The 13,646-nt window shown below is 43.8% G+C and overlaps 1 protein-coding gene across 2 annotated transcripts in view; it reads left to right on the top strand.

Annotated features, from left to right (window-relative positions):
• The window catches only part of TMCC3 (transmembrane and coiled-coil domain family 3), a 216,881-nt gene extending 203,381 nt beyond the window's left edge, over positions 1-13,500 (top strand). Inside the window, exons 1-4 of one of the 2 annotated variants that reach the window (XM_015572262.1) lie at positions 4,363-4,392; positions 4,561-5,465; positions 8,111-8,246; positions 12,299-13,500. In XM_015572262.1, the coding sequence (XP_015427748.1) occupies positions 4,576-5,465; positions 8,111-8,246; positions 12,299-12,601 (1,329 nt within the window). In that variant the 5' untranslated portion in view covers positions 4,363-4,392; positions 4,561-4,575 and the 3' untranslated portion in view covers positions 12,602-13,500. Of the gene's footprint in view, positions 1-4,362; positions 4,393-4,560; positions 5,466-8,110; positions 8,247-12,298 lie in introns of those variants that run through there. The other variant, XM_015572267.1, reaches the window with a different exon arrangement.
• Positions 13,501-13,646: the final 146 nt, after the last annotated feature.

The following is a 13,646-nucleotide window of genomic DNA, read 5'->3' as shown; positions in this document are numbered from 1 at the left end:
AAAACAGTAATTCATGTTTATTATTTTTTAGAAATTGTAACATACGAAAGCATTAGAAGAATGACTCTTTATAACCCCCCAGTACAAAAATAATAACCATTGTGCCTTTCAGTTTTTACATATAGGGCACATTTTTAAATAACAATAGTAAACATTTATTGAAACCACTCTCTGTGCCAGGAAGTATTTAAGCACTTTCTGTACATTATCTTAGTTTTCCTCACAACTACTCTTTGAAGAATTATTATCTCCATTTTACAGAAGAGGAAACCGAGGCACAGAGAGGTTAAAGTCACCTCTCCAAGATCACACAGCTCAGAAGAGTGGTGCCAAGAAGGAAACCAAAGCAGTCTGCCTCCAGAGCCCAGCCCTTGACTATTCCGTGATACTATCTCACAGTGTAACCAGACAAACAATGGGTCCGTGCTGCCTGTCACTACTCGAGCCAATTAAGCACAGACAGGGTTGAATCATATATGAGCCTTTATTCCAGTATTGCCGGCAATATGCAAGAGCAGCAGGTTCCACAAAAATCTGCTCTGCAGCCCACCATAAGCCAGCGCTTATATAGGTAGAAGTACAAAGGAAAAGTAGGCAAAAGGGCAGTTTACAGATATGCAAAAGGACTGGGGATCTTCAAAGGGCTGGCGATTCTGGTTTCTGTAACAAATCTTTGTTAATCTTTCCATGATTATAGGCAGCCCCAAATGGGGAGGAAGGGCTGCTTCTCCAGGTCAGCTCCAGCCAGGGTAGAATGTGCCTTCTTTAATCAGAATAAAATAATCATGGTCAACAGAGCATGATTAATATTTTTTACAATACTAGCTGGTTCCCCAACATTCTATTTCTACCCGCTTTCAACAGCAAAGATGCATTTCAGGGAATGGGATTACATTTCATGGAATTTTACAGTGTTAGCTCTCAGTTGTCTGGTTCTATCTCCTTTGTCTGTAATTAGGAAATCTGAAACCACAGATGTGATTTGATTTACCAAAGAACAACATAGCTGATACATGTCAGTGCCAAAACTGGGACACGTGTCTCCTGGCCCACACAGTCCACATGCATGGGGCTCCAGGATTGGTGACCCTTTGTCCTCTTCCCCAGGTCTCAGCCCTAAAACAGCTGCACTGTACAGCTGCCCTCAGTGCTGAGGCCCCTCATGCTTTCTTCCCAGCATGTGATGAAGTTTCAGTTTCTGTTCAGGGAGTGTATGGGCGTCTAGCTGACTTTCAATTACTCTGCAGAAGTCGAGACTACAAGGCTTGCAAGGAGTGGCCCAGCAATAGGTCCAACTTCTTACCCTTATCAAACATTTCTAACTGAGATTTGCGGACAAGCATTAGGAGTGATTGATTTGAGCTTTAACTCTAGTAGTTTTCCCTGACCTGGATTCTCATGAACATGCCAAGCATTATTATAGAGTCAGCCAGCCCTCTGGGCATAAACACTCCCGTGTCTACGAGGCTGTCCTGGCCCAGCAGCCTGTAAGAGAGCCAGGCCATTGTGTTGAGATGCCGGAGTTGTTGGGTGGCCAGCTGCAGTGTGGTTGAGAATTAAAGGAGGAAGAACAGGTGAGGACTTAACCGCTGCCGTTGGTAAGGTGTAGAAACCTCTGTATCTTCAGACGTGGTGGTGGACTTCACAATGGAGAATACAAGCAGGTTGTTTGGTGGGGTTTTTTTGGTTTTGTTTTTGTTTTTAAATAACTTTATCCTGTGAGCACAAGGAGGGCAGGAGCAGGCTTTTGCGAATCTCACAGTGTAGAGCAAAAAAAGGCGAGAATGCTGAGGTCATGTGCATGGTTACCTCTGGAGGTGAGGATGATGCATCTGTGATTGAAGGGGGCACAAGGAAGTTGCCCTTCTGTTTTTCCAACTGGGTCCTGGTTACATAATATGTTCAGTTTTTGGAAATTCATTAAGTTTTAAACTTATTAAATGTGCTCTTTTCTGACTATAAGCTATATTTAAAAGCCCTGATTTATGCTTGTGTATGTTGTTGCACCTGATCTCCATTTAGTTGGATCATTGTGAAATGATGTAGAGTTTATTACATGGGTATTAGAAAAACATCTCTACCTGGAATTGTCAGGTCTGTGTGGGCCAAACTTCTAAGGTTATTTTTTTATTCTATTAAAATGTATCTTAAATGACTCCAGTGTAGACTCTCCTGAATGATGTCATCATGCAAGCATTCATAGACAGCCTCCTGTGAATAGGGGCCATGCCAGCACAGGCTGGCCACAGGTATGACCCATCTCCCCCTGCATGAGTGAGAAAGGAGGAGTAAAGGGGGATCACAGAAAGGCAAGGCAGCTTTCCAGTGGGACTGGGACAAACTTCATGGAAGAAGTGGCATTTGAAATGCATATTGCAGCACATGTAGGATTTGAATTAGCAGAGGTGAATGGGTAGCAGGCATTGCAAATACTAGATGCAGGAGGAAATCCATAGAAAATTCACATACATTCTGGGAACTTTGAGTTGCTTGGGTTACTTAAGATAACCAGCATCCATCAGGTGCAGGGTGAGTCCTGAAAGGTAAGCTAAGGCCTTACAGTGGCCAGGTTGTATTAGTTAATTGGGAGGCATTAGTGAGCCAAAGGAAATTTTTGAGAAGTAGAGAAGCACGATTAAATTAGATATCTTCAGTGACATCATTTTCCCAGCCTCATGGTTGTACCGTTACCCTGTCTGCCCAAAATAAACATTTGCTAGGTTTCATGCATGCCTTATTGCTGTTACTTAAGCCCATTCCTTTTTGGGTCCACTAGTGCGCCATCGATGCATACTTCCTAGAGTTTCCTGTACTCATCTCTCTAGGACTTGATGATTATTATATGCTTTCTTTAGTCCCTGCACCCATTCTTCCCTCTTGACCAGGTGAAGTTACTGTTCCTTTATCCTTTTTTCATACATCCTGTTTTCTAGTCTGATAGTGATTTGGCATTGAGTTCCTTCCAGCCTGATGCTTTTCTGCCAGATAAAACAACCAGTGTCGCTTACCCATGGCAAAATGGTATGTGGAAGACAGGGGCCAAGGAATAATGGTAACAGATTTTGTAAGTTACAAAGGAGGCCTGCCCCACCAGTCTGGGTGTGTCCCCCTGTGCTTCTGGGAAAAAGCACTGGGTAGCATTTTTCATATGGCAAACTGTTAATATTCATTGTTGGAAAGAGTCCACATTTAAGTCTGGGCCACTTGGGCAGTGTGCAGTCTGTTATTATCTTACTAATTTTTTGCTATGTCAGTGTACTATCCCCTTTAAAAAAAAAAAGTAACTTGGGCTGAATATTGTATTGTCTCCCACGTGAGAATCTATATCAAGGCATTATTCTAATCAAAGGGTTGTTAACTTGACAGCTAAGATGCTTCAATTTAGATCTTACAAATCTTTGTTTAGAGGATGTATTCAGAGTCTACCAAGACCTGGTTTTGGTCCTCTAGGGACACAAGTGTGAGAGTGTCCTGACATGGCAAGAGGACCTGGTTAGGGTGATTTGATTCAAATCCTGACTCCTTTAAGTCTCAATTTCTACGTATTACACAGATTTAACACATTATTTGCCTGGTTTGGTAGAGAGGATCTAATAGGACAGCCCTGTGAGCATCCGCAGTGCCTGGCACACATTCTGCATTTGCTTCCCTTTTATAGCCAGGCTAACGCCCCACCCACCCACCTTCCCTGCCAAGATTCTCACTTCATAGTTCTTTTCCCCAGGCAGCCCTTGAATAAGAAAGCTATTTCAAATGATCTTACTAGTAATATTAGTACTACTGTTTTTTAATCACTTTAGTTGTGGTTTGCGGTTGTTTCCACATCTAAATATTGTTGTATTACTCAATTATTAAAATTAATCTTGCACCATATTATTTCATCACATCTGTTAATTATTTCATTAAGAAAATAATTTCTTGCCTGGCTGGTTGAGTGTTGACCCATAAATCAGGAGATCACATTCGATTACTGGTCGGGGCACATGCCCAGGTTGTGGGGGGGAGGGGAGCATGCAGGGGCAGCTGATCAATGATTCTCTCTTATTGATGTTTCTAGCTCTCTCTCTCCCTGCACCTTTCTCCCTGAAATCAATAAAAACATTTAAAAAATAAAAGAAAATAATTTATTGTGTAAATGAATGTACCTGCTAGAACTTTCTTTTATTTTTCTTTTATTTATTTCTTTCATTCTCCTTCTATTAAATGATTGAGTTCTGATTTGGATGACTTCCCTCAATGGTGAATGGGGCATGGCAGGCATCCCCATTACCTGGGCACTTTGGGAAACCTGGACTGACTGGTAAACTCATTCTATGCATTTCTCCCCTGCCAACCAAAAGTTGCCATCGGATCAGACAGAAAATGAATTCCCTGGGACTCTGAATCTCACAGGTAGTGTACATGGATATGAGAAGGAGTTGGACTGTTGTCCTGTGTTCAACAATAATAGGGAGTTTTTTAAAAATCTAGGACTGAAGTATGTCTGTTGTGAGCACAGATTCTATCACAGTAACTGTCTCTTAGACTTCAAATCTTACAGTTACTTCTGCTCTTTTTCAGGTAGAGCGCCATGACATGAATACCCTAAGCTTGCCCCTGAACATACGCCGAGGCGGGTCAGACACCAACCTCAACTTTGATGTACCAGATGGCATCCTGGACTTCCACAAGGTCAAGCTCAATGCGGACAGCCTGAAACAAAAAATTCTAAAGGTAACAGAGCAGATCAAAATCGAGCAGACGTCCCGGGATGGGAATGTTGCGGAATATCTGAAACTAGTCAACAGCGCCGACAAGCAGCAGGCTGGCCGCATCAAACAAGTCTTTGAGAAGAAGAATCAGAAATCAGCTCACTCCATTGCCCAGCTGCAGAAGAAATTAGAGCAGTATCACAGAAAGCTCAAGGAGATCGAACAGAACGGAGCCTCCAGAATCTCCAAGGACAACCTGAAGGATATCCAGCACTCCCTGAAAGATGCCCAGGCCAAGTCTCGAACTGCTCCGCACAGCCTGGAGAGCAGTAAATCAGGCATGCCAGGGGTCTCCCTCACTCCACCTGTATTTGTCTTCAATAAGTCCAAAGAGTTTGCCAACTTGATCCGGAATAAGTTTGGCAGCGCAGACAACATTGCTCACTTAAAAAATTCCTTAGAGGAGTTTAGACCCGAGGCGAGTGCCAGGGTCTATGGGGGCAGCTCGACCATCGTAAACAAACCCAAGTATGGCAGCGACGACGAGTGCTCAAGTGGCACATCGGGCTCCGCCGACAGTAATGGGAACCAGTCATTTGGGGCCACCGGAGCGGGCACACTGGACAGCCAGGGGAAGCTCACCATGATCCTGGAGGAATTGAGGGAGATCAAGGATACCCAGGCACAGCTGGCCGAGGACATCGAGGCCCTGAAGGTGCAGTTTAAGAGAGAATACGGTTTTATTTCTCAGACCCTGCAAGAGGAGAGATACAGGTATTATTTCAGACAATTCTCTTAGAATTTATTTGGAAGCATGAGTTACTAATTGCAGAGAGATTGCTTGATAGTGATATGCTAATGGTTGTACTTTTCATAAAGAGGAATATGGGTCAAAAGGCATTTGGGCTCTGGCCAGTGTGGCTCAGTTGGCTGAGCATCATCCTGTAGACAACAAAAAGTAAAAAAGTAAATACCTATCACATATTATAAGATTTAAGTTTTAGCTTACATGTCTTATATCTGATACATGGTTTTATATATGTATTAACTTAGGAATGTGGCTCTTTTCAGCTGTATTTTCTGAAACAATTTTTAAACTTTCCTAATATGTCTTTGACTTTAGTTTCTTTGTCACACAGAACTATTTTTGAATCACAAATTTTCCAGAGAATATTAAGCTTAATTCCATTCGACTAGCTTGGAATGCAGTACTCTTTGGGTCCAAATTTTATCCTAAGTCACAAATACCCACTTACATAAATTTAGGAAAGTTTTTGTTCTCATTTGTTATCTGTATATATAAAAGGCTATGTGATCATCCGTACGTACATCCGACCAACTAACTGGCCAGTACATATGACATGCACTGGCAATCCTATATAATAATAGCCTAATATGCTAAGTGTTCCGTCGTCCGGTGACTGGTCAACTGTTCAACAAATCAAAGTATAATATGCTAATGATATGCTAAGGCCACTCAACCACTCGCTATGACGTGCACTGACCACCAGGGGGCAGATGCTCTGACTGGTAGGTTAGCTGATCAGGACTGGGCAAGACGGGGCTGGACACGCCCTGTAGCCCTCCCATTGCCTCTCCCCAGCCCGATCATGCACTGGTCAGGTTCCTCGGCCTGGCCTACGCCTTCCTGCAATCTGGGACCCCTGAGGGGATGTCAGAGAGCCAGTTTCAGCTCAATCCTGCAGGCCACTCCCCTCAAGAGGGCGCCAGACGCAGGGCTCATGGCTGGCGAGCACTGCTGTAGCAATGCGAGCCTCCCTATCGGGACTGATTGAACTTAAGCCCACAGCAGGCACAGGGGGTCGGGATAAGTGGGAGTGGCAAGTAGAAGCTGCAGGTGACGTTAGACTGCAGGTTTTGGCCTGATCCCCGCAGGCCACCCAGAGGGATCCCACCCATGCACAAATTCATGCACCGGGCCTCTAGTTTAAAAATAAATGTTGACTCGCACATGCACAATACATATAAAGCTCCCATCGAATTTCTTAATAGTATTACTCCTTCGGGAATGCCTTGTCATAAATTAAAATTGAAAGTAGGTGCAATCATCATGCTACTGAGAAACTCATTTACTATGTAGCATGTGACATTAAAGTTAAAGTTCTAGATACTTCATCATAAGGGAAAGTAGCCAAGCACTCTGAAAGTGTTTTTACTCTTAATGTGGTATACAGGGAGATATTAGAATAAGTTTAATCAACTTATCAGTCATTGTTTTATCAATGTTTTTATATCATGTTTTGTTTTTATATCATGTCTTTGTTGCTATATCATGTTATTATTTATTAATCAAGTTATATTTTATTTTCATATACATTTTACTAATTTTCTTTCATTTCTGACACTTCTGTTATAGAGAAAAGGTGAATAGCGATATTAAAATATTTCTTCTAATTAATTTCCTTTCAATGTGCACAAATCCAAGCACCGGGCCACTAGTATACTTAATGTTTGTGATCTCCATGATTTAGCAACTGACTATATTGCTTACTTTAAGAGATCTTTAAAGGGCTTGTTTATAACACCAGCATTGGGCACCTATGAAGTCCTACCTGAGATTAAGCATTAAATATGTATTTTTTTGGTCTCATTTTTAAAAAATGTATAAGGATCTTAAAACTGGCGTTGATCAAATTCATTTCAGGCTAATGCATCTTCTCCAAATTAGTGCTTCTTGCTTCAAAATAAACACTATAAGTTTATGTAAATATGTATGAGGTAAATCTCTCCTCTCTGAGGGGGATGAGGGCCAAGAATGGGAATCTTTCTAAGGTGCCTCTGTTACCTTAACTTAGTACTTTTGGAAATGCCACCTGACCTGGTAAGCCATCTATAATTTATAGTGAGCTTACTTTGTTGTTGGCACTGCAGTTCCAAGAACTGGGACATGTATTCAGAATCAATGTGTACACTAGGAAATCATGGAGTTGGCTCCAGTGTAGTCGTTGGTTCTTTCCTTCTAGGCACTCTGGCACCTGGCCATGAACTGCTGGGCACTGTGGGGGCGCAGAGGGGAGGAGCATTGGGATGCCAGTGGGTCCTTGCCTTGAGCAGGATCCCCCACAACCCTGCCTCCTGACCAGCCACAGTGAACATGTCATTGTTGAGGTCCTTTCCTATTGTCATCACAGTCAGTCAACACGCGGTTCTGACCTGGGTGGAAAAGCCAGATTTGCTTTGCATGAAACTCAGTGGTGAGGACAGTTAGGACTACAGAGACCAGAGCTGGAAGTCAGTGCATTTCCCACAGCCAGACTTTTCTTTTGGAAACAGTCTGCCAGGAGATGACAGCAAGCCAAAGGGCACTGGCAGCAGTGAGATAAAGGACGTCATTCTGGAATGTGCTCTTAGAACACCTTTGAAATGTCGTGCTCAGAATCGGCTCCTCTCTCTCAAAGGTACGAGCGACTAGAAGACCAGCTCCATGACCTGACAGACCTGCATCAGCACGAGACGGCCGACCTGAAGCAGGAGCTGGCCAGCATCGAGGAGAAGGTGGCCTACCAGGCCTACGAGCGCTCGCGGGACATCCAGGTGCCCTTCCCCCCCTCCTTGGGCACACACGGGGCTTTTCCCAGCCGTTAATTCACTTAACACACTAAGTGCATACCCCTTGGCAAGCATTAGTTCTCTACCATATTAACCCCATCAGCTCATGTTATAGACCAGCAATTTTCAACCTTTTTCATCTCATAACACACATAAACTACTTACTAAAATTCTGTGGCACACCAAAGTATAAAATACTATATATTTTTGCCAGTCTGACCAAAAAAAGGCACCATTTTGATTCATTCACAGCAGAGGGCTATTGTGTTGGCTGTTGTCATTTTTTTATTTGACAATTTAAAGGAAAAGAGGTCAGTGCCTCTGACTAAATAGGTAAAAATTCTTGCAGCACATCGGTTTAAAGTCACTGTTTTATAGACATTACTGGGTAAAGAAGCTATATTCTGTTTACTTTCTGCCTAAATTAATTAACAAATTCTTATTATCTAACCCCACCCCCCAACCTCATCATCTGTACCCTACTCTCCCCACCACAACCAAAATTTTTAAAAACTTTAAAATGTAAAACAAATCTTGCTTTTATAATTGGAAGATTATAGCTTTTGAGCACCTTCACCCATTTTGTCCCTGCACCTCTGGCAGCCACCAGTCTATCCCCTCTTCTATGAGTTCAGTTTTTTAGATTCAACATATAATTGAGAACATAGAGTATTTGTCTTTCTCTGCCTGGTTTATTTCACTTAGCATAATGCCCTCAAGGTCCATCCATGTCAAATGGCATTGCAAGTGGCAGTTATTTCCTTCTTTCTCATGGCTGCATAGTATTCCATTGTAGATATAATGCCACATTTTATTCATTCATCAATAAACACTTAGGTTGTTTCCATGACTTGGCTATTGTAAATAATGCTGCAGGGAACATGGGGGTGCAGATAGCTCTTCTAAATACTGATTTCATTTCCTGTAGTTATATACCCAGAAGTGGGATTGCTGGGTCCTCTGATAGTTTTATCTTTAATTTTTTTTTTTTAGGAACTGCATACTGTTTTCCACAGTGGCTGCACCAGTTTATATACCTGCGGATTGCCTTTTAAAAAAAAAAAAAAATTATACTCTTTGAGTAATGTTCAGCTTCATTTTTGCAAATTTTCTTTGTAGCCAGTGATTATTTTCTCCAGACCCATTTCATAAGGGAGAAAACTGAAGCATAAAGAGAGATTTCTCCCACAGTGTGTGAGCTAGTGTGTCAGCGCCCATGTTTTGTCCCACTCTGTGTGGAGGGCGGAGCTTGGGTTAATCCCACATGTGTGTTTGGACAGTTCCGGCATCAGGCAGAGCTGGTAGGAAATGCTTGCCTGGGGACCTGGGGCAGAAGACGCTGAGGATGTCTGCCCCTGCTCCAGGCTAGGAGACAGCTTCACCACTGACTGGCTTCAAAAAATGTGAACCCATTTAAGTGTTCAGTGTTGCCAAATGAACAATGCGGGTTTATTAGATCATTCTGTTTTAGAACATCTCTGGGTCCTGGCTCTACTACTTAGTGTGGCCCTGGACAAGTCAGCGTCCTGTACCTCAGTTTCCTCATCTATAAAATGGAAATATTAATGAGCTCTATCTCCTAAGGTTGTCGAGAGAATTAAATGGGATACTAGTAATAACGTAAAGTACTTAAATCTTTGCCGGACACATAAGCAGTCAAAAAATAAATGTTTTTAGTATGTGGGTGGGTAGCCATATATCCCAGGGCTTTTAGCAGGTGGGCCTGCTCAGCTTTGTCCTATTTGTTGTTTCTTTTGTTCACAGGGTTATTCCAGAGGATGCGCCAGTATAGATGAGGGTGGCTGTGGCCTACAGGGTTGCAAGAATTTGTTGTTATTTTAAGCAATTGAGTATTGGGGTTTTTAACCCTAATTTCCCATGAAAAGAGTTTAGAAGATAATCCTGTCCTTTGTGTTTATCCTCAATAAATTAAATACTGGACCCAAGGAAGTCTGACAGTTGTGGGGCTGACTATCTCCTAGTGTGTGCTGTGACCAAAGTTCCTTACAATGCATTGCTTAAATTTTTTGGATTTTTCTTTTGGTTAAAAACAATTGATAGCAGTTCTAAGACAATTCTAGGATCATTCTATTTATATATGTAATTCATCTACCCAATCAAAGATAGATGAATTTGCCTACAATGTTGGTCTTTTGTCTTGTTCCATCACTTTCCCATGCCGTGTCCTAAATGAAGGAAACCTTGAGCCAAAATGTTTAAATATATATATATATATATATGAATGATGTGGGTACTTGTGTGTTGTTGTAGAGAGCAGTATTTTTTAGAATATGAAGATCTGAAAAAGTTTTACCTTTTTTGCTGGTAGCCTGTGTAACAAAAGTTACTATAGTAACAGCCAACCCTGTTCTTTGACCCATAGAGTATATTCAGCAAAAGAAAAGCAAATCATGTTAAATCATTGTGCTGTTTAAAAACCCAAGAAGATGGCTGTATTTTAACTGAATAAACACATATTTGTAAATGAGCTAGAGTGCTAGACAGTAGGCTAGTGAACTAAAAGGGGTTCACTGTACCCCCTTCTACTTAGGTCCTTTTCTCTCAAGAGACTAAAGGTTTTTCTCTTTCAAGCCTCATACCCCATAACCCAGTCTCCTGAGTGTTCAGCTAGTATGTAGCACCTGCTGCATGCCTGCCACTGGCCTCCTGCTGGGGATCGCAGCTCAGTGGGCCTCGTCCTCATCCTCATGCAGCTGTGGCCTCTTGGTCAGGGAGGAGGGCTAAAGGGAGGCTTGGCGTAGTCTGATGGGTCAGGAAGGCTTCCCTCAGGATGCGACAGGGAACTTGAGGCCTGAATGGGAGATCCACAGATGAAGAGAGGAGGAAGTGGGGAGGCAGACATGCCAGACACATGCACTGCATATGCAGAGCCCCAAGTGTGCTCCTTCTCAGAACTTGGAAAGCCGGTACGGACAGAACACTGAGCAGGAGAGCGTAGCTGGGTCTGAGCCATGTTAAAGATGCAGGAAGTTTACAAGGAGTGACAGCAGATATGCATCTTTCAAAGATCACTTGGGCTGCTGTGTGGAAAGTGAATTCATGAGGTTGGGATCAAGAGGGTGTGTGGAAAAATTTCTGTATTTGTTGCAGGCAAGAGACCCTGGTGGCTTAGATTGGGGTGGTGACTGGGAGGGGAGAGAAATAGACCAGTTGAGATAGATCCTGGATGTTGTATCGAGGGGGCTGGGTGATGACAGCATTGATGAATGCCTCAGTCTTCTGGCCTGAGGAACTGGGCATATTAGATGCCATGTTCTGAGAAAAGGAACTGGAAGGGAATCAGGACTGATGGTAGGTACGGGACAAGGTGCAATACATGAATCCACATTTGGGCATACTGCATTTGAGGTGCTTTTAGGAAGCTCAAGAAGGTGTGTAGATATATGAGTCGATCTCAGAAGAGACAGCTGGGCCAGAGGTATCCTGGCATCATCTTATCTTAGTTCATTGAAATCTTGGAAAGAACAGGATCTAGAGAGAATGCATGGCCTCAGATAGTGTCTTGAGACACAGGTGAAACAGAGCTGTCCCGCAGTCAGTCCTGTCCCTGCCTTTCTCGCTCCATCCTCTGCCAGTCGGTAATGGGTGCACACAGACTGAGCAGTGAAATAAGGACTAGACTTAGAGATACTACCTATTCCATGGCTAGAAGTAGACAACTGTCCCAAAATGGAACCCTAACACCACCACCACCACCACCCCCCATTTGTCCCTTGTGGCACCAGCAGATGCCAATATGCACTTTATTTCATATGTAGGTGGAGTCAGAATACCCAACCCTAATTTCTCATTTATGGGCTTTATGGTTGTGTACACATGCCCATTCTGCCCATAAATGACGATAAAATGAGCCTTGTTTTCTTTCTTTGCCGTCGTCATTGTCGTCGTCAGTGTGGCTGTGGGCTGCCTCGGCAGCAGCATTCTGAGCTGGGGGCTCTGGTGCACTTCCAGGCAGGCGCTCACAGGTTGCCCGTGGTCGCACAGCATTTGATCCTTGCTCTGCCTTTTGCCCACAGGAAGCCTTGGAATCCTGCCAGACTCGCATTTCGAAGCTGGAGCTCCACCAGCAGGAGCAGCAGGCCCAGCAGACAGACACGGCGAACGCCAGGGTTCTCCTGGGGAAGTGCATCAACGTGGTGCTGGCCTTCATGACTGTCATCCTGGTGTGTGTGTCCACCATCGCCAAGTTCGTCTCGCCCATGATGAAGAGCCGCTTCCACATCATTGGCACCTTCTTTGCTGTGACTCTTCTTGCAATATTTTGTAAAAACTGGGACCATATTCTGTGTGCCATAGAAAGGATAATAATACCCAGATGAAGCCGCTGGTTCCTGTCCTCAAGTGTCTCCTGGTTTTTAGATTAAAGAGAACTCTGTGCATACTACCAAATTTTAACATGAGCAGTTGTGCCAATGAGGATGACCAGGACTGGGACTGTGCTGTAAATAACTACAACTCTCTTATCTCGGCAGCAATTGCCAGCTCGGTCCCCATACCTGGTCATGTGAAACTGTTCAGAGCTCCCATGTTACTCACTGCCTTAATCAGACCAGATTTCCTGCCCAGCTGACTCGCCCAGCACGGTAGACCTCTGGTTATTGAGCACTCGGCATAATTGGTGACTCAGAAAAAAGGGACTTTCAGTGTCTCTCTCTCAGATCTCTATCATAAATGAGCTCACCATTGTTAGTGGTCACATTTTCCCTGAGTCACGTAGCAGCAAAGATGTGGCAGGACTCGGGGAAGGGAAGAAGGACAGGCGTTGGCCGTGGAAGTCCAGTAAACCCCGTGTAATCCACCCCACAGTTGACCGTAGGTCCCAGGTGTGCCCAGTGTCCACAGTGCTCAACTGTGTGTGGCTCTCTGTAACATGGAAATCTTTTGACACACCAGTTTATCCATCCGAAGTCTAATTCGTTGCTCTGTTGCACTTTACATGGTGAGGCAGCAGGATGTGTGAATGGGGCTTGTGCCTTCTCATTCCCATGGAACCGTCCACCTGATTCCACCTGAACCCGCTCTCGAATGCCCCGCCTCCAAAGCATATAGAAATGCATCCAAACCCCTCCTCAGGCTGCAGCTTTAACATCCATTTGGGGTCCTGTCAGGACTACTGCAGAGGCTTGTGATTCAACAAACCGTAATTGTGATACCCCCCCGCCCCGAGGTGTGATTCACTTTATTCGCAGGTCTGTGAGGGGTTTGAAGCTTACTCCGTAAACGAAAACACACGATGCTCGTGTTGCCGGGGGGGTTCTTTCAGAAGGAAAGCTGAATCATAATTTATAAAGCTGAAGTGCACTCGGGTAGAACACTGGAGGCAGGAGGAAACATGACACGGCAGCTAGATCGGTGGGCGCAGTT

Source organism: Myotis davidii, unplaced genomic scaffold, assembly GCF_000327345.1.
Source record: "Myotis davidii unplaced genomic scaffold, ASM32734v1 scaffold1373, whole genome shotgun sequence".
Taxonomy (NCBI): Eukaryota; Metazoa; Chordata; class Mammalia; order Chiroptera; family Vespertilionidae; genus Myotis; species Myotis davidii.
The sequence above is the reverse complement of the archived record's forward strand: the minus strand, read 5'-3'. Positions and strand labels throughout refer to the sequence as shown.